General features: G+C 38.2%; 1 protein-coding gene across 2 annotated transcripts in view; it reads right to left on the bottom strand.

The window, feature by feature from the left end:
* The window catches only part of LOC131235688 (uncharacterized), a 55,737-nt gene that overhangs the window by 3,438 nt on the left and 32,766 nt on the right, over positions 1-19,533 (bottom strand). The window contains exons 8-21 of one of the 2 annotated variants that reach the window (XM_058232984.1): positions 17,939-18,063; positions 17,754-17,850; positions 13,122-13,218; positions 8,375-8,444; positions 7,490-7,591; positions 7,248-7,394; positions 6,967-7,129; positions 6,114-6,344; positions 5,876-6,030; positions 4,259-4,387; positions 4,026-4,143; positions 3,622-3,817; positions 3,349-3,460; positions 3,112-3,266 (exon numbers count right to left, since the gene is read on the bottom strand). In XM_058232984.1, the coding sequence (XP_058088967.1) occupies positions 3,112-3,266; positions 3,349-3,460; positions 3,622-3,817; positions 4,026-4,143; positions 4,259-4,387; positions 5,876-6,030; positions 6,114-6,344; positions 6,967-7,129; positions 7,248-7,394; positions 7,490-7,591; positions 8,375-8,444; positions 13,122-13,218; positions 17,754-17,850; positions 17,939-18,063 (1,897 nt within the window). The remainder of the gene's footprint in view (positions 1-3,111; positions 3,267-3,348; positions 3,461-3,621; positions 3,818-4,025; positions 4,144-4,258; positions 4,388-5,875; positions 6,031-6,113; positions 6,345-6,966; positions 7,130-7,247; positions 7,395-7,489; positions 7,592-8,374; positions 8,445-13,121; positions 13,219-17,753; positions 17,851-17,938; positions 18,064-19,533) is intronic. The other variant, XM_058232993.1, reaches the window with a different exon arrangement.

Raw genomic sequence — 19,533 nt, 5'->3', positions numbered from 1 at the left:
TCATTCATAACATAGGGGCAAGCCATGGTGTAAATAAATAAATAAATAAAAACGACCGATCCTATGATCCTAACAATCCAATCAATAGCATGGAAAATGGACAGACAAAATTGAGCAGAGAAAGAAAACAATTCCTATCATCATCTTGACATGTCTACTAGATAGGTCCCTCCGTGAATTGCTTATGATTCTAAAGAAGCACTTCGGTTTGGCTGCTAACCATTCAATCTATGGGTCATAAAAAAGGGATGGTTTTAAAAAATGGCCCACATTGAGAGGTTAGACTCATCCAATTATATTTTTTCACCATGGTTAGCCCCCGATGATATGAATGAATGAATGGGTTAGAATGATGATCAGCCATGCCATGCATGACTTGAGAGATGGACGTTGTTGATGTCCCCATGAAGGTAGGGATTTGCTCAAATGGTGTCGACAGTCAACATTACTGTAGCGTCGAGCTGGCCTGTCTGGCTTTTAGGCCAAGACCCACTTTGAGCCAGGCTTGGGCTGGAATACTAGGTCTGAGGAGCCCGCACATAAAATTTCAGCCCACTTAATAACCAAGCCAGGCTCCAACTTTGTCAAAGTGCCCGTCAGGATAGCCCAACCAAGCCCAGCCTGGCCCATACAGAAGTTCAAGGGCATTTTTTTCATATATTATGCAGGATGGGGAACACCAAATGAACAGCCCAGATCCTGCACAAAAGTGGGTGGCTGGCTCAGGCTCAAGCGTCTTTGTTTTGGCCCGTTATGGGCATGGGCTGTGCACAGGGCTAGTTCTTACTTTGCGGACTGGGCTTGGACAGATCTCAGCCTGGCCCAAGCCCAGCCGTTGTTGTCACACGTCATTCCAAAACTTAGGTAGACCACATGGCACAAATTTTGATGTTTTAGGTATGATTTGACATTATTCCCTTTGGTAGCTACCTAGGTCTTGGATCCGCCTGATTAGCGGATCAGATGTACATGTCAAGTGCACCACACAATAGCCTGGTACCACCAGAAGTCGTGATGGTGTGTGAAGCAGAATGGTCATATGCCGTCAGCTACTTGGTGGATTACCATGAAGTAACTGATATGGGCCCCACTGATGTGTGCATGATATCCAAGCCAACCATCATATGCCCTTTCATCATGTTAGGCCTGGAGCCCAAAAATAGGTCAATCTATGAATCAGGTAGGCCACACCAAATGAAGCAATTGGGAGAAGGACACCCATGCACCATCATTAGTTGTGTACAGCCCCACGATGTTGTGTATGTGAATCCAGGCCATTCAGCCAGTTCATCTGACCTGGACGAAGGCTCATGCCAAAAATCATTTTGCAACTTAGGTAGGCCCATGTGCAATCAAGAGTGGGTGTCCCCATCCAACTGTTTCCCATGATGTGGCCCACCTGACTCACAGATTGGCATGACTTTTAAGACATTTGCCTAAATCATACAGGCACACCTGATGGTTGGCTTGGATATCATACACACATCATGGTGTGGCCAACACAACTTGGCTGCATGGTAAGCTACCATGAATATCCCATAGACTCATAGAATGCAATATGAGACAATGCATTGCATGTAAGCATCTATCTATTAAAATGCCACATGTCATCATGACAAAATGAAGCATCCTTTTACACGTCTACAATAAGCAGTTTAAAAGTAGAAGAAAATTGTATGTCTACCACTCTCAGCGTCTTGTTATACTGATGAGATTGCCCTTTTAAATATTCTCTGTGTATAATGTAACAAAGATCATAGCCACACTCTGAGATGGGTTGTACCAAGATTTTAACCCTTGGTTTAAGTGGTCGGCTCCCTGCCTCTGTCTGTATCTGTATCCATTTCTGAATGTCGTAGATTCTCACTTAAAGCAATCAAATGAGCCCTATGATACTTCTCAGAATAGACTATTTTATAAGAAACCAGTGTTTTAAATAGTGAATAGTGTGTAGCGTACTGTTCACCCCTCTGAAGTGAGGCATAAGCTATGTAGCATGCAACATAAGCTACACACTTCTAGATCTTTAAGTAAAATAGGCAAGTGTAGCAAAGAGTAATATAAAGATAGAAATAGCAACGGAACTGATTTAATATTATTGCTCATATTATTTCAATAAAATCACTGAAAATGATAACTATTTTTTAGTGAGAGAGCAAAATGAAACAAATCATTAAAACCATTAATTGATTTTACTGTTTTAACGACGAATAGCATGTAGCATAGGCTACGTAGAGTGTTCTATATGTTATGTCATGTGCAACTTAGCCTAGCATACACTATGTGCGACTTAAGCTATATTCGTGCACTACTTAGCATGAGGGCTACACTATGGTACATGGTACAAGAAACACACTTACATAGCATAAGCTATTTAAAAGACTGTAAGAAACATAATCGTCATGATCTGTGTTTCTAGACAGGATTGTACCAAAGATTACAATGATTGAAATCAACTTAAGGATTTGGGAGTAACTAGATATTATGGTCTGGTAAAGTGCAAAACCATGGACAGACCATCAAATAGCAACAGCAGAACTGGTGAAAATGGTGATGACAAATTTTACGAAATAATTGTGTCGATGGAGTCAATAGTAAGTATTGCAATAATTTAATGCACCAGAACATGCCATCAAACCCAATATTCCAGACAAAGGCAAAACAAATTGAGTTGAATCATCACTTCACCCAAAAGGTGTGAAGTGAACGGCTTGAGGTATCAAACCCAATATTCCAGACAAAGGCAAAACACATTGAGTTGAATCATCACTTCACCCAAAAGGTGTGAAGTGAACGGCTTGAGGTATCAAACCAAATATTCCAGAAAAATAAGTTAAACCTAAATATTGTAAAGGTTGAGGTATCACCTATTTGACATACCACAGTGAATGGCTTGAGGGCCAATTTGATCAATACAGTTTATTATTTCAAGGGAATTTTTCAGCTAAACCACTTTGGACATTTTGTGTCATCCTATGCCAATAAAACCAAGTTATGAAATAGATCCATAAATTTTATTTTATTTTATTTTATCTACATAGGTAAGAAGCAAACGGTTCTCAGTGATGTAATAGATCCAAAGTGCAGTAATCTATGAACAGATTTACATACTTGATACAGGCATATCCCAATTGGCGGAAGCGATGGAACAGATGAGATGTGGGAGGGCATTGTGGATAATCTCTTGAACGCAGGAACTCATCCTTCAAAACTGACAAAGCTGTAGAAAAGCGGAGGGCTTTGATTGCATAGATGCACCGCGATACCTAAGACAGATTGGCACATTTTAAGGAACCAATATAAATGTGAAATACAAGAATATATGGCAATGCACAGGCCATATCTCACCTGAGTGAACTGCGAACCTGCTTGGGATAATGATAAGGCTAGATACCCACAAACAGGTGAACCTCTAGCAAGAATATCAAGAGACCTTGGCGTAATGCGTAAGCTATCAAACCTTCATTAAGAAATTTAGAACATGTCAGGTTTCATGAATCATGACTGGTATCCTCTCTCTCTCTATGAGCTGTCAAAGATGTCCGAGAAAGTATTTTAAAATAAGAGGTATCAGCTACGAGAGATGCAATCTCAAGTATGCGTCTAGCAGTGGAAAAGAACCTGGATGTTATTTGGTACAGGATCTCTGACAGGTCAATCTTCTGCTCAAAATTTTGTTGCATGGTAGCAAATCCAATAAGCAGGGGCTCAAGAAGTCCTACAAGACAGCTCCGAATCTCGACTCCTTTCTTTTGCCTTGGATTTATATCAGTAGGGTTCACGAGCAATAACCGATCATTCAAGGCACCAACCAACACTGCACAGACAAGGTCATCCTGATCGCTTGGAAGAAAAATAGCTTGACTGAATTATAATTGGTAACTTTATTGACATATTGAGACACGATTTTGCAACATTTTTCCCCAGCAGAAATATCTTCTGCCACTGATACCCTCAAACATGAAAAACGAAAAAGAAAAAGAAAGATCCCCGCATTTGAGGCAGAGAAAATCTAGTAGGCTTACCAGAATAGGGCATGCTAATTGAAAGGATAGTCCGAACTTTGCTATCCCATCCAAGCAGACTAACTGCAGTTGCACTAGAAAAGAGAAGTGCAGGCCCAACCCATAAAAGGGATCTAAAGTACAAGGAAGTTAAGCATTCAATAACAAAATGACTTATGAACTGTTCAGTTATAAAAAATATATCCAGAAAAAGAACAAATGCATATTGTATTGAATTTCTCTCTTGAGGATATTGAAGGGACTCCTTTGTCAAATTTGGTAGAACTGCTTGACAAGATCTCTAGATCTGCGGAAACAATCAATACCCTGTGACTGGTCAATATTCCCGCAACTTGACCTCTTAGAGTTTCTTGCCAGTGAACCTGTAAAAGACAGTAGAACCCTATAAGAACACTAATTAGAGGATTTTCTCTTATCATTTGGCAGTATGGTTTAACATAATAAACAGAAGAATTACATTCTGGCAATGTGGACAAATTTTCTGTGCCTATTGGGTCTGAATGAAAATTAAGGGTGTGTTTGGATTGGGGGTAAACTAAAGGCAAGGGAAAGAGAAATTGTGACATAAGCAGATAGTAAACTGACATCAGTACTAGGGGAAGGAAACCCTTTGCACTTGTTTGTTTTTCTAAAGAGAAGTCCTGGAGAATGCTTTTCATTTGCATTTGAAAGAGTTTGGGTTGCAACCCACAATAGGAAACCTCTTTTCCCTCCAATTTTGCCATTTAGAATGTCACGTGGAAGGTAAACTCTTTTCCCAGCATTTTATTTTTTATTTTTTAAAGGTTTTATTCCCCTTTTGAGGTGGGAAAGACAAAGGCAAACAGTTTTCCATGCAACCTCCGCTTCCCAAGCAAGTGCAAATGTCTTGTCGAAGTAAACTTTCCCAAGTTAACCCTCAATCCAGACATGCCCTACAAGAAAATGCAGATTCATACAAATACCAACTTCCCAACCATGAACTAAGCTTCTGGGAAAGAGAGCTGATAAAAGATTTTCATGGTAACATCCAAACTGCTTGTACAAACTAATATTTTCTGGGTTATTTGAGAAACCACAACATTCACACAGAGGAAGTAAATTATAAAATTCACCAGGCCCTTTCTAGGAACTGTCAAATGCATGGAAGTAACAAAGAGATTCAAGAAACGTGAAAGTTCATCATCATCCATCAGCTGTCGTATCTAAGTGCATGTTCAAAATATGGCAGGGTATTTTGAACACACACACACACACACACACACACACACACAGAGAGACTCAAGAAACCTGAAAGTTCATCATCATCCATCAGCTGTTGTATCTAAGTGCATGTTCAAAATATGGCAGGGTATTTTGAACACACACGCACACACACGCACACGCACACGCACATGCACACACACGCACACGCACACACACACACACACATGCACATGCACGCACGAGCACGCACACACGCAAGCACACGCACACGCACACGCACACGCGCGCGCACACGCACACACACTAACTATATGGAATGGTTTTTCATCTCATTACCCCTACTAACTATATGACCCAACACAGTTTACACAGTAAGTCAGTTTACAAGGATAAATAATTTTTATTTTTATTTTTTTTTAAAAAAAAAAAGCGTTCTACAAGAATAAATTTTATATATATATATAAGCATTCAATTTTGAAAGCCATTAAAAATCATCACAGTTTACACAGTAAGTCAGTTTCAAGGAAATTAAGGCAGCAGCAACGACTGCAACCAAAAGAATATCAATACTACGGCCTTTCCAAAAAAATTAGAAAAAGAAAAATACAATACAATATCAACACAATGGGTATCCAAAAGAGTTAACAGAAGCAGCACCGATTACCTGGAGTACAACTTCATTGACTTTCAATTTGATTGACTTTTTCCCTTCTGTTTTGGTTGATATATATTGACCATCATCAGTTGAAATGCGGTATCCCTGAACCAGCTTAGCCAACCCAATATGGTTCCCATGACAAGCATACATGACAGTTGATTCTACAATAAGGCAGTACCATGATCAGCAAGAATGAGTCATCTTTGTTATGCTAAATGTTTAGAGAAAACTTTGCTTTATCCACCTAGTGGTGCAGAAAATATGCGATCAACTTCAGATTCGAAAGCAAACTGCAGAGGGCCCCGTTCAGTCCCAACATTAGCTTCAGCAAATGAGTTTGGATCAAGTGCTCCATTATTTTCAGCAGCTCCTTTAACAGCCACCCCCGGCAGAATATACAAAGCCAGGCTAGTCTTGTCATCCTCCAGAATTACATACTGGTTTTCGTTAGGGCCAATAAATGCTGCATCTCGACCTACACAACAGAAACAGGGAGAGTTAAAGGGGGTTTGGCAAATGTTTCTTTTTTTCTTTTTTTCTTTTTTTTGTTTTGTGAAAGATGATGCAATTTTTTTGGGGCCAAAGGCCAAAGAAGAACAGAACAACAAACCAAAAGGAAAACAAAAAAGGCAAACTTAAAAATACAACAGACAGGAGCCACAAAAACTTCAAAACCCCAACCCAAGACCACTCAAGGACGCCACTCAGATAAACACAAAGACCTGACTGGAAACCCTATCCGAGGAAATGTTCTCATTATGAAAGACACGGCAATTCCTTTCCATCCAAATAGACCATAAAACAGCCAAGAGAGCAAGCCTCCATGTCCAGGAGCCAAAGCCACCTCCAGAATCTCCATTCCGAGCACGAAACAGAGGATCAATTGACTCAGACATCACCTAGGAGAATCCTGAGGATCAAAAAATGCCAGACCAGACCACCCGGGAGAAAGAACAGTGGATAAAGAGATGGTCCACTGATTCCTCCGCATTCAAACAAAGCAGGCAGGCATTTGGAAGCACCATAGCTCTTCTCTGGAGATCTATGCATGAGTATCTATGCACCAGAAAATGTGTAAATCTAGAAGACATGCAAACCTTTTATTGTGTTTCCTTTATTATTGGCTGACTGGAAATCAGTCAGTTCTTGGTAAACTACAACTTCATTTGCAGAACCATTGAACTCAAAAACAATGAGAAACAGGTGTTGCTTTGAACTGTAAAGTATGCTCCTAGGACAGCATTCAACATTTCCAGCAATCTGCAACCAGATAACAAATGGGTATCAACTCACTTTCAATTGTTAAACCCTGTTGTCTGCTTGCAATAATATACAATCACGATGGAAATTCTACAACAAAAGAACATTATATGGTTACATTGGAAAAAAGCTTCTTGTATAAATTATCCACTCCAGAGCAGATATTATATGCCATAAGGTTGACGCCATCGATATAAAATGCCCTGACAGGATAATGAAGAACTCGGTTCTCTTTATTGAAAAAATTCAGCTCCAAATGAAATGGCTGGAAAAGCACTGATAACATCAGTTCAAAAAGGAGAAATAACAACCCCTCCCAAAAAAAAAAAAAAACACCAAACTGAATGATTGCATTTATACCTGGCAAACAGGAACATCCCTCAAATGATGGTTAGTATTCGAGATAGTGATGAGAGGCAACCTAGAGATTGGACCACCTTTGGCGTGCCCTTCCATGAAATGCTATATAGAGAGAGAAAGGACACATAAATAGTGAATTAGCCGCTCAAACTGAAAGAGTTCAAACTTCAAACATTTGTGCCAACTGAGTGTGGGATTCAGGAAAGTGTCAGGCAAAAAAAAAAAAAAAAATTGGAAAAAAAAAATCAGGAAGAAAGCGACTTCTCAAAAAAGAAACAAATCAATATTTCTAAGTTTTTTTTTTTTTTGCTGAACCTTTCGTTGTGAATATTCGCATGTTACTCGCAAATACTTTGTGGATTACTCAATAATTCTTGAACTGCTGCTAGGGAAATTCTTTTTTTTTTTCCTGAGAAATTCATGAATAATTCATAAATTTCTAGATGTCAGAGGATTTTGTTACTATGATACAAAATGCAGGCCTCAGGAGGACGATCAGATTGAAAAAAAAAAAAAAAAAACAAGTGAACAATATATAAGATATTCTCCCACAGTTAGTGAGAGAAGTCATAGATGATGATTATGATGATGATATTCTCCCACGAGTAGGGAAAATAAACTTGTTTTTTTTTTTTTTTCATAGAAACTACTGCAGAAGAGCAGGATACAGATTTTGTATATCTCATCGACTTTAATGGCTATATGACTATCTTCCTAGAGCCATAGTTCCATTAAATGTTCATGAGGATTCTTGCACCCTTACCATGTCTAGGTTTCTGCAAAATGCTGGCTAATATCTTTATTCATATACTTTTCAGGCATCTTCGCCAGTGAACCAAAACCAAATATGATAACGATAAGAATAGAAAGGAGTTAGAAGAATACACTGTGCAGAAAGGCCTTCCGGGCAATATCTGATATGGTAAGCTGACTTTGTCTGGCACAAAAGAAATTTCTAGTGTCACTAGAGTATTAGATGTTATAATTAATATTTAAATCTGGTGTCAGAATATCAGCAGAAGAAAGATGTAATGATCAACAAGGAAAAACGACACAGGTGGTTCACAATGTACATTTATGATCAAGTCAAAAGAGTCATAACATAATCAAAAGCTGTGGATATGATATCAGTTATTTACTCTTAAATGATGAATCCAGCAACACACTCCATCAGTAAAACCATGAAACCAAACGCAACATGAAAACTCCAAGCTTTGGAAGCTTATGGTGATGTGACGCAAGGAAGGACGTGATGAGGTTGATCACAGTCTTCCTCAAGGATAACTACTCCGAATCCATGGCGCTTCTCTGGACTCCTCACAGAGATTCCTCGAATCCACAATGGATGAAAACAGAAACAAATTCTAATAATTTGAAATAAATTGATTCATGATATTAAAAAAAACAAAATTTAAAAAAAAAATAAAATTACAATCCTTTAAATAGTGAACTCAAACCTAGGACGGAGTTTCAGACTCAAGACTCCAACTCACACTCCCTAAAAACGTTACTTACTATAAATAGTAAACTTACTATTTATAGACGGTCTAGATTCCTACTAGACTTCTTGGTTTTCGGCCAAAAATAGTAAGTGTCCAATTTGGCCTAACCACATTATTCTCCAAATTTTTCTAAGCCCTTTTCATGTTGGGCACGAGTCCTAAAACTCAAACAATCAAAAGTTATGATCGAATTAAAACTTGCTATTTATAGTAAAAATGGAAATAAAATGGACTTTCGACCGTCGATCTGATGGAATCTCGCAAATCCGGCATGGGCAACCTGGCATAGCGAGGTTGGTTGGCTAAAGTAGCTTCTCCTACCCCAAAATCATATATGGTGTGTCGAAAAACTCATTCCAGTTTGCGAGATACAACTGCTTTAAGATTCTGACGGTCCTGATCACTTCCGCCTTGGGCCTTCTCTGGTCCATCTTGGCCATGAAAGTGTCCACAACCTGCTCTACATCATGATGCAAGGTGGAACCAACTAATCACGAGCTACAGTCATGCCTATACAATTTACTCTTTAGTGTACACCCAGTTAGTAGTGTGAGCTTGGTATTAGACCTTTTCGCTGATTGGAACTTGGTCACGAGTGACCTTTTATGATGAATGGAACTTGGCCATTAGTGAAATCTTTGCTTACATTCTTCCTTGATGATACAGTTGCACATGGAAATATTTTATTTATGGGTTGAAGTTGATCCTTCTGGATTCACTCTTGGTTGGCTCCATGGTGAAAGAGTAGGGGACATATCGGCTAGGTTCTGGTCATGGGAGAGTTGTCCTACAGTTCACGAGTATCCTAAATTCCATAGCCACTTAGGAAATTAGACTGTCTGGATTTGCTTGTGGTTAACTTGTGCTTTTTTTTAACCAGTGCCAAACCGGGGTGGCTTAATCTCCACCATCAGGTCATTTGTCGCATGGTCTTGGAGATGGGCTTTGTTGCATGCATTTTTATGAACATGGACCATGGGCTTGGATATCCAAGGGGAAAAATTGGCGACAAAGTGGAGGCTTTGAAGCACTAGGTTCATAACCAACGTTATCAAAGTCGCAAAGGAGTGCCGTAATGACCATTACGTTACGGCTGTTACAGTAAAAATGACCAGTAACAGCCCCATAACAGTCCTTTATGGGGCCAATACAGGTTTTTTCAGTTTTTTTGTTTTTTTTTTTTTTTTTTAAGAAAAAAGACTGTAACGGCCTTAACGTAATAGCGATAGCCATTATGACAACCATAACCGTTACGGAATACCATGCAAAGTCGTATCAAATCCTAAAATCATAAGAGGGCTGAGATCATAAATCATAAATTACAATTGTAAGTTTTTTATGATTTTGTTTCATAAGATAAAGAAAATATATATATTATAGGAAATGTGGTGGTTTGGTCTCCTCCTTGTAGTAGGAATATGATGGATGAAGAGGTGGAGTTTATGAGGCTTCTTGAGACTCAAATTTTGTTTGCCGGTAAAGAAAACAAAGGGGGTAAAATGCTTTGGATTAAGGATAAATCAGGTATGTTTTGGTTCGGTCGCTTTACAGGTTATTGAGGCATTCAAATGAGGTTGGATCGAGAGTGGCAACGGCAAAGGTGTGGTACTACAGAGCTTCACCGAAGATAGCGGCATTTGGATGGCTAGTGGGAAGAGGAAGAGTTATCACCATCAATAATCTCCAAAAAAGGTCAATGGTGTTGCCCAATGTATGCATGATGTATATGGCAAACGCGGAGATGGGTGATCATCTTTTTATCCATTGCTTTTTCACTAGGCAAGTATGGAATAGCTTTTTCAGAGTTTTTGACATCTTGGGTTATGCCTGAATCGATGGGGGACATATTCTTGATTTGGAATGGAATGGTAGCAGGAAGGACCGCTATAGTATTGTGGAGACTAACCCTTCTAGCTTCCCTATGGGCTACTTTGGGAGAGAAATAGGAGATGCTTCTGAAATGAAGCTTCCAAGGTGGAGGAGGTATTTTTCAAGGCTCATCTTTTTGTGCTAGAATGGACCTCTTGGATTTAAGTCAAATTGTAAGACTCAAATCATGAATGGCAAGATTTAACCAATAAATTGTAGGATTTTTTTTTAAAGATTAATGGAATTTACGAAAATTTTATTCAAACCAAAGAGGAAGATCAAGGTGTGCCATAACGACCATTTAGGGGGTGCAACAACCATCACATAACGTATTGGTGGTGCCCTTTATGCGAGCACCCCTTGAAAATGACATAGTAATGGCTATTTCAAAAGACGGCTCCTTTTTTCTTTAAAACCTGCCCAAATTGCCTCCTTTTCTACCTTTTTTTTCCATTTCTCTTCAATTTTCATTGTTCTTAGAGTGATCCTAAGCCAATTTCAACATACCATGTGCACTTTTTGCGGATTAAAATACTCAATTTAGACAATTTGGATGAATCAAAGCTCTTTCAACCAATTTGGGAAAATTTTGAAAGAAAAGAGGTAAGTAATCAATTTTTTTTTCTTTTTTTTTTCTTTTTAAAAAGAACTGAAGAAAATAAATTAAAACGAAAAGAAAGCAAACAAAGAGGACTACTGAGATAGCAGCCAGACAGCAAACTAAGCACCTAAAAAAGCTAGATCATAGCCTTTAAGACCCAAAACATTAAACACCCATTCAAACATCATTTTTTTTTTTTTTTTCTTTCCTGGAATAGATGTACAAATCCATGCCTTAGATTAGTCATTTTAATCAGATTTTGTATTTTTTGTATTTTTATTTTCGGTTGATTTTTGGATGAACAGTGGCTGTCAAGAAAAATTCCCCAAAATTTTTTATTATTATGAATATCAATTATAACTGGTTGGAAAAGATGAGGATGAATAGATGTACAAATTCATGCCTTAGATTAGATGTAGGATGAATAGATGTACAAATTCATACCTTAGATTAGTCCTATTAATCCGATTTTGTATCTGTTTTTTTTCAGCTAATTTTTGGATGAACGGTAACTGTCACAAAAAAAAAAAAAAAATCCTCAGAATTTTTTTATATTGATTGTAAATGGTCGGAATAGATGTAATAGATGTATAAATTCATGCATTAGATGAGTCCTTAAAATCCCTTTTATTGTATTTTTATTCTGCAGATTTTTCGAATGAACAATAATTGTAAAAAATATTCCCAAAAATGTTTTTTTCCTCTTAATATTGATTGTAAATAGTTGGAATAGATATAGGATGAATAGATGTACAAATTCATGCCTTAGATTAGTCATTAAAATCCCATATTGCTTTTTTTCTTTTTCTTTTTTCTTTTTCTTTTTTGGATATTTTATTTTTGGCTGATTTCTGATGACTAGCGACTGTCAATAAAAATCCAAAAAGAAAAGTTATATAAATGTAAATAATTAATTGGCTCATTATTAGTATTACGTTCATGTTAATATAATCTCATCATTGATATTAGATACATAGGAAATTAAAAATAAGAGCTTTGCAATAAATCTAAGCCTGCTGGATTCATAAAATCATCAAATAGGCCAAGACACCATTTTGACCAAAGATTTGACCGTTACACCATCATAAATATGGTCAAAACCAAAAAAGAAGACATATTTGGAATCCTCTAAATATTTGGGATTATATATATATATATATATATAACCCCGTAACGGACATTACACATAATGGTATTGGTGGGGACCGTTACGCCCACCGAACCATTATGGCACACCTTGAGGACAACAAAGCATCATCCAAAATGGGAGGTTTTTTGGAGAAAGGGAGTGAAACTAATATTCAAATTCCCTCCCATGAGATTTGAGTTGAATCATAGGATTTAAATTGTATATTGTAGGATTTTAACAAAAATGGGCATCAGATGAATTGAAATATATCAAAAGCTATTGTTACCCACCAGGTTGCCAACTTTAACCATCAGTACTAACTGTGAAGTATAAACAAATGTCTAACAAAATGAAAAACATGAGTTGCAATCTGCATCTTTTTCAGTTGGTTGCATACCAAATACAACCATGAAATGTCTAGCCTAGTTCAGGCGTTAGGTAAACTCAAAATCATTCCCTCCACATTTTTCACTTTCGACTCACTTGAATTTTTAATATTAAGCTTGCTTGAAAATTTTAACAGCAACTCACCCCTTCAAGTGATGCTCCTGTAGCTGTGCTTGGAGCTGGTGATCAGCTAAAATTCCGGATGAACCAAGAGATGAAAGTTTTTCCTTCAAAACTGTGGCTGCATGACACCTCCAGCGGTTAGAATATCTGACTGAGGAACATAAAATGCTAGCCATGTACCTTAACATAAGAATAAATATTTCAAACTAGAAGACATGGCATTACAAATTGAACAGTCAAAGACAAGTGCCAGTATTTGTGTACATATTAACCAAAAAAATTCCACAAATATGCCTAAAATACAAATTGCATTAAAGAACAATGTTTAGCTCAAAGACATGATGCTTTGCATCATAAGAATGTATAATACAGGCAGTTTGGAGTTTGTTTCCATTGTTTATGCATAATAGTCACGGGTACATGTCTATTTTGTGCTCTTCTTATAGTAATTAATCAAAAGGGTTCTATGGAATAATACACCGACCATTACTGAATGAAGTAACCTTCACAGTTCTAAGTTGCACCTGAGCAACCTCAGGGTTTTGAAAATCCCTACGATGACATGCATTTATGGAGATCTAAACCAACTAGTTGGATGTTCAGCAATTGAATATGTCGGACTTCTCTTTGATTATCATCTCATAAAGTTGGCCCCTCTTGAACCTCCAGGTCGATTTCCTTTAGCCTTTCATAATGCTGGCGAAGGTGGTGAAGAAGCTAGATTGCATTCAAATGAATTTCCTCTCGGAAGGGGAACATTCAACAGCCGAAAAAGAAAGCATGGCCTAACCCCTCTTCTTTCCAAGTCGGAGATGAAAGACATGACTTCCTCCAAGAATCCCTGAAGGAAAAGAAATTGGGCGCTTCTTAGCAAGTGGTATCAAAGATTCAGGGAGGAATCATAATCTCTTTGGATGGACGTCATCACAAGCAAAAACAGTATTTCAGGGAGAATTCTGGAGACAGTTCTGATAGGTGGGTCGGATGTTTGGTTGAAGCTCACTTCTATTGAAATCTACTGGATGATGAGAATATCGATTTTAAACATCTGATGGGTTTTTGACATGAGGTTCAAATGAATACGAGTGTGCAGGATTGGAAGGTTCGGATATGGCATTCTAACAGTTGCTTCTCCTAAAAACCATTCTTCCTCCTTTGCCATAAATCCAATGATATGGTGTCCCCATGCCCCTAAGTGTGGGGAAATTCCATCCAGAGTGGAAGCCTTTGCTGAGACAGCCATGGGGAAACAGGATCCGACAATGGCCAATCTACACAAAGGACAATTGGCTCTTCTGAGCATTTCTTTTATGTGCTGGGAAGATAAAGAAACTAACAATCATTTATTCCTTTCTTGAACATTGGTGAGGTGAGCATGGAATCCATTTTGTTGTTAGTTTTTTGGGATTGAGCAGATCATGAATGAGCCATTGAGTCCGCAGGATTAAATGGTATGGAATTGCATTAGATGGAATTAACACCATTATTGCACAATGATTGCATGTCTAGAAATACCATGGTATTTTGATCATCCAATCCTCATGTTTGGAATCAAATTCTTCCTCTGGAAAAGCACTGTATTAAGCAAAACCTATGTTTGGTGGACCATGGAATTGTAATCAATGAACCAGATTCACAACTGATGTTGGCCACTTATAGACATATACAACTCCAATGTCACTTGTAAAGGGTGCATATGGATGAATGACATGGATAAAACACATGCATCAATGTGGGCCTCACAGATGTAGTGGATTTCAAAATCCACCAGAAATCCTGCATGAAACCAAATGCAATTCCATCCCACCTAATCCCAATCCTTCCCGTCATTTCCAAATGTCAGATGGAATTTGCATGGGACCAAATACAATTCCATCCCACCTAAGCCAACGTACCAAACAGGCCCTGAAGTATTTAGTTGTGGGGTACATGATTAGTGAGCTAATCTTATGGTTTGGACCGTCCATCAAGTGTTTTAATGGTTGGCCAACAACTCTAGGAGGCGTTTGGCACAGGGTATTAGATGGGATTAGGTGGGATAGAATTGCATTTGGTCCTGTGCAATTCCATCCAGCATTTGGAGAGGATGGGAAAGGTTGGGATGAGGTGGGATGGAATTGCATTTGGTCCCATGCAGGATTTCCATGGATTTTGAAATTCACTACACATGTAGGCCCCACATTGATGCATGCATTTATCCATGTCATCCATCCATATACACCGTTTATATGTGACATTCTGGTTATATATGTGTACAAGTGAACGACATTCATTGTGAATTTGGTCCATTGATTACAATTCCATGGTCCACCAAACATGATTTTGCTTAATCTGGTGTTTTCCTATAGCAAAAATTTTATCCCAAACATGGGATTGGATGGCTACAATACCGTGGTATTTCCGGACATGCAATCATTGTGCAATAATGATGTTTATCCCATCTAATACAATTCAATACCATTCAATTCTATGGACCAAACACGCCCCTAGTGTTTCCAATTGTTTATTCGTGAGTTTTCGACCATTAATTTTCAGTTTTGACCGCTGATTTGTTTTAAACCATATTCGATGGGCATCCAATGACTAAGATATGTTTTTTTTTTTTTACAAATAACAAAGAACGTTTCATTAAGAAAAAGGAGGGGGAAAAGGCACGCGGAGATAGCGACCCCTTATCCACCCAAATGAGACAAATTACAAAGCTCTAAGTTGACTATAAAACAGGCCCATTCTGTAATGAACTGATAAACTCTTTTGACAATGTAATCTACTAGCTTAGACATATCCTTAAAACATCTCCTGTTTCGTTCTTCCCAGACCGCCCGCCACACTGCTAGCAGGGCCATTCTCCAAACCGTGGATCTGTTTTTTCCCAGGGACACGCCATGCCAGGCTGAAATCAATCAATCCGTAGAATTTGGGAAGGCCCAATAAACGTGGAAAGAGGATGAAATTTTTTACCATACCTTGTGGAAGAAAGTGCAATGAATAAACAAATGATCAACCGTTCCTTCATGGGACATATAGCATGGGCAAATGTTGGTAATGATCATTCCTCTTTTTCTAAGGTTATCGACTGTTAGAACTTTCCTCTTGCCCGCCAGCCATCCAAACACCACGATCTTTGGGGGGACTTTGTATTTCCAAATTTTATGAAGAATGGTCGCTGCTTTGGATGCCTCTTTCCTGCTAAGACATAGATATAAAGATTTTACCAAAAATCTCCCTTTTTATCTGGGAACCATACGAGAGAATCAGCACAGGATTTCAATATGTTGATCTAATCCTTTAACCGACATGGGAATTGGCCAAGGATGGTGACCACAAATAGCAAAGAGATTTCGATGGTTAGTGTGCATGGTATAAATTAACCGACATCGGAATTGGCCAAGGATAGTGATCACGAATAGTGGAGAGATTTTGATGGTTAGGGATGGTATAGGCAGTTAAACAGACTTCCTTCATAATAGGGTACACTATAATCTATAGGGTGGTGAAGCACTATAAGTAATGCACCTCCCGAAACCCTGAGTTCTGCCTTGTAAATAAATCATATCTCAAAGGGAGAGTGAAAACCAGATAAGAGAGAGCTTGGACGGCTAAGCCCCCTCTGGGCGTGTGTATAAGAGAGAGAAGGTGGGATACACCCATCCCTCTCACACGTGCGCACGCCACAAGCATGTGGGGTCCACTTTGTGGACAGCTCAGGTCAGCCCTTGGCCCCTTACCAGAGGTTTGACAGTGGTTCTCTTCCTCCCCTACATTTGAAATAGATCAGAGAGAACCTTCCTGCAATGGAAGAACAACAGCGGAAAAAACAAACTAGTTTTCAATTTTAAGATTGTAGTTATGTGTTCTTCCATTTAGGAAACATGGCATATCATAAAGAGGGATCCATTAGGGTTAAACTAACCTATGGAACTTTTCAAATTTGTTTCATTCTGATCTGTTTCAAAAAATCCAACAATAACTTGGGCCTCTCTGCATGTGTGCCAATGCGATAGGATATCCCCATCCTTTTCCATTCAGGTGAGACAAAATGCAACAGATTGGTATGATCTTACATCCTAGGTCCATCCCCGTTACCCCACACCCACCCACCCCCCCAAATCCTTTTAAACATGTTTCGTCTTTAGCACCAGAAGTGTAGAGAAACCAGATATCCTAGTTTTCAAATAATCAAATCCTTTTTGTATTAAAAATTCCAAACAAGTTAGGAGTCTCCCTCTGTTGTAAACAGACCCTAAACAAGTGAAAAGAAGAGTAATTTCAATTCTTATTCTCAGCACAATCTCCATGCTTGTGAGCCAATGGACCAACAACAAATATTGAAGGGAATGAAAAACATTAGCAATTTGGACAAAACAACCATAAACAAATAGGAAGAAACAACAAAGTAAAATCGTTTCAGCAGTCGAATCCCATTCAAAAATAGTATTTAGATCAAGATAACCAAACAGAGAACCAATGGCACATCAAGAGTGACTACCCCCGGGATTCAGAATATATGCATGACCTATAGTGAAGCATTATGGCTGGAACCTAGCAGTCTTTTGAGCATAACAATACCCCAAATCCAATCTTGTTTCTCAAAATTCACAGTTGCACGTGTTGTATAAATATTTCCAAATCATCCATCTAGATAAATGGTACCTGTGGATCCCCTTGCACTTTGTAGAACTGCAAAAAGTTGCTTCCTTCCTTCCCTAGTGAATGCAGTCCTATTTTTCACATCTCCACTTGCTATATTCTGTAACAGAAGGACCATGCTTCTTAAGGCATTAACAGGTAGTAAGTCAATTACAGAATAATTATGTTCATACTGCTGCATACTTAACTGCAAACAGCAATGCCGCTAGATTTAGCTTTGGGTGAACGACTAAAGATTTAATTCTGGGTAGGGGATAAACAGCCTCCCCATCCTGTAGAGTTAATATTCGGGTGACATCAATAGATTCAATTGCTGCAAAATCAAATACGAAAAAAAAAAAAACAGTGATTGTTAGTAACCAAACTTTGTACATGATACTTAGCCTATGAATAGGTCATAACATGGACCATGACTGTATCATTAACCTGACTGTAGCTTTAGCCTGTAGGTACTCTGAAGTTTCAACATGAAAACTAGGAATCTCTAATATTGAAAGCATAGAAAGAATAGAAGCTAGTAAGACAAAAGCCCCAAGTTTATCTCGTAGAAAAAACCCCAAGTGTATTTTCCTAGAAAAGGGAGCACATATTTGCAATACAACACGGTCAGAAAATACAACAAGTTGAAAAAAAAAAAAAAACCATGCATACATCTAGTAAGAATTATGAGTTTCCGAATAAAGAAATTTCCTCTTTATCCTTCTACATTTTAATCCAAAATGTCACGTTATAGTAAGATTGGTTGCAACAAAAGAGTTTTAGCAAATGTGTGAATATTTTACACCCAAATTTTAACATTTTAGCATAACATAGAAATTAAAGTATGATTTTTCTTTAAAAATTCACAACAAGAAACGAAAATGAAAAAAAAAAAAAGAAGAAGAAGAAGAAGAAGTAGAAGAAGAAGAAGAAGATATGCAATACACCTGTATTCAGATCTAAATTTTACGATACTTTTCAATGATTAGTCCTTTTTTCTTCTTTTTCTTTTCTTTCTTTCTTTCTTTGTTTCTAAAAGGCTCTTTAATAAGAAAATTGAACACATAGACAAGTTTACACATAAAGTAAGAAAATCAACGGCTATAAATTGTGAATTGTACAAATTACAGATTAGATAGCAGTTACTAGCAATGTTTGAAGTATTGATGATATTCGCCGATATGTCCCACGATATATCTTGTATCTATAGTTGTACACAAACCAAGTTAGCTCAGTTAGCTCGCTCGACTCGACTCGAAAAAGCTCGATTCGACTCGGTTCAAAACTGAGTTCGAGCCGAGTCGAGTTGATATTTTGAGCTCAGAAAATTTTCAAGCCGAGTTTGAGCTTGCCCAAGCTCGACTCGACTCGGATCGAACCTCGACTCGAATCGACTTGGTGACTCGGTTATTTTGATATTGATGTTGCTCGCCAAGTGTTTGACGAAATGACTCAATGAAGTGTTGTTTCGTATGCATACATTCTCTGCGGGGTCGGCTAGTGGTGATGAAGGAATGGATATGAAACAAATCACTACAAAAAAAAAAAAAAACAAACTTCACATTATAAAACTACCCTCAAATCATGATTTTGATGTTGCCCGCCCCGTGTTTGATGAAATGCATGTATGTTGTTGTTACTGTTTTGCATTTCGTGAAAAATTGAAGATGCATTGTATGTGTTTGAGAAAATGCCGCATAGGCTCGAACTCGGCTCAAACTCACCCAAGCAGCTGACCAAACCAAGCCGAGCTGGCCAGTCAGTCTCGAGGACCGAGTCGAGCCGAGTTCGAGCTGGGGTTAGC

Source organism: Magnolia sinica, chromosome 2, assembly GCF_029962835.1.
Source record: "Magnolia sinica isolate HGM2019 chromosome 2, MsV1, whole genome shotgun sequence".
Taxonomy (NCBI): Eukaryota; Viridiplantae; Streptophyta; class Magnoliopsida; order Magnoliales; family Magnoliaceae; genus Magnolia; species Magnolia sinica.
The sequence above is the reverse complement of the archived record's forward strand: the minus strand, read 5'-3'. Positions and strand labels throughout refer to the sequence as shown.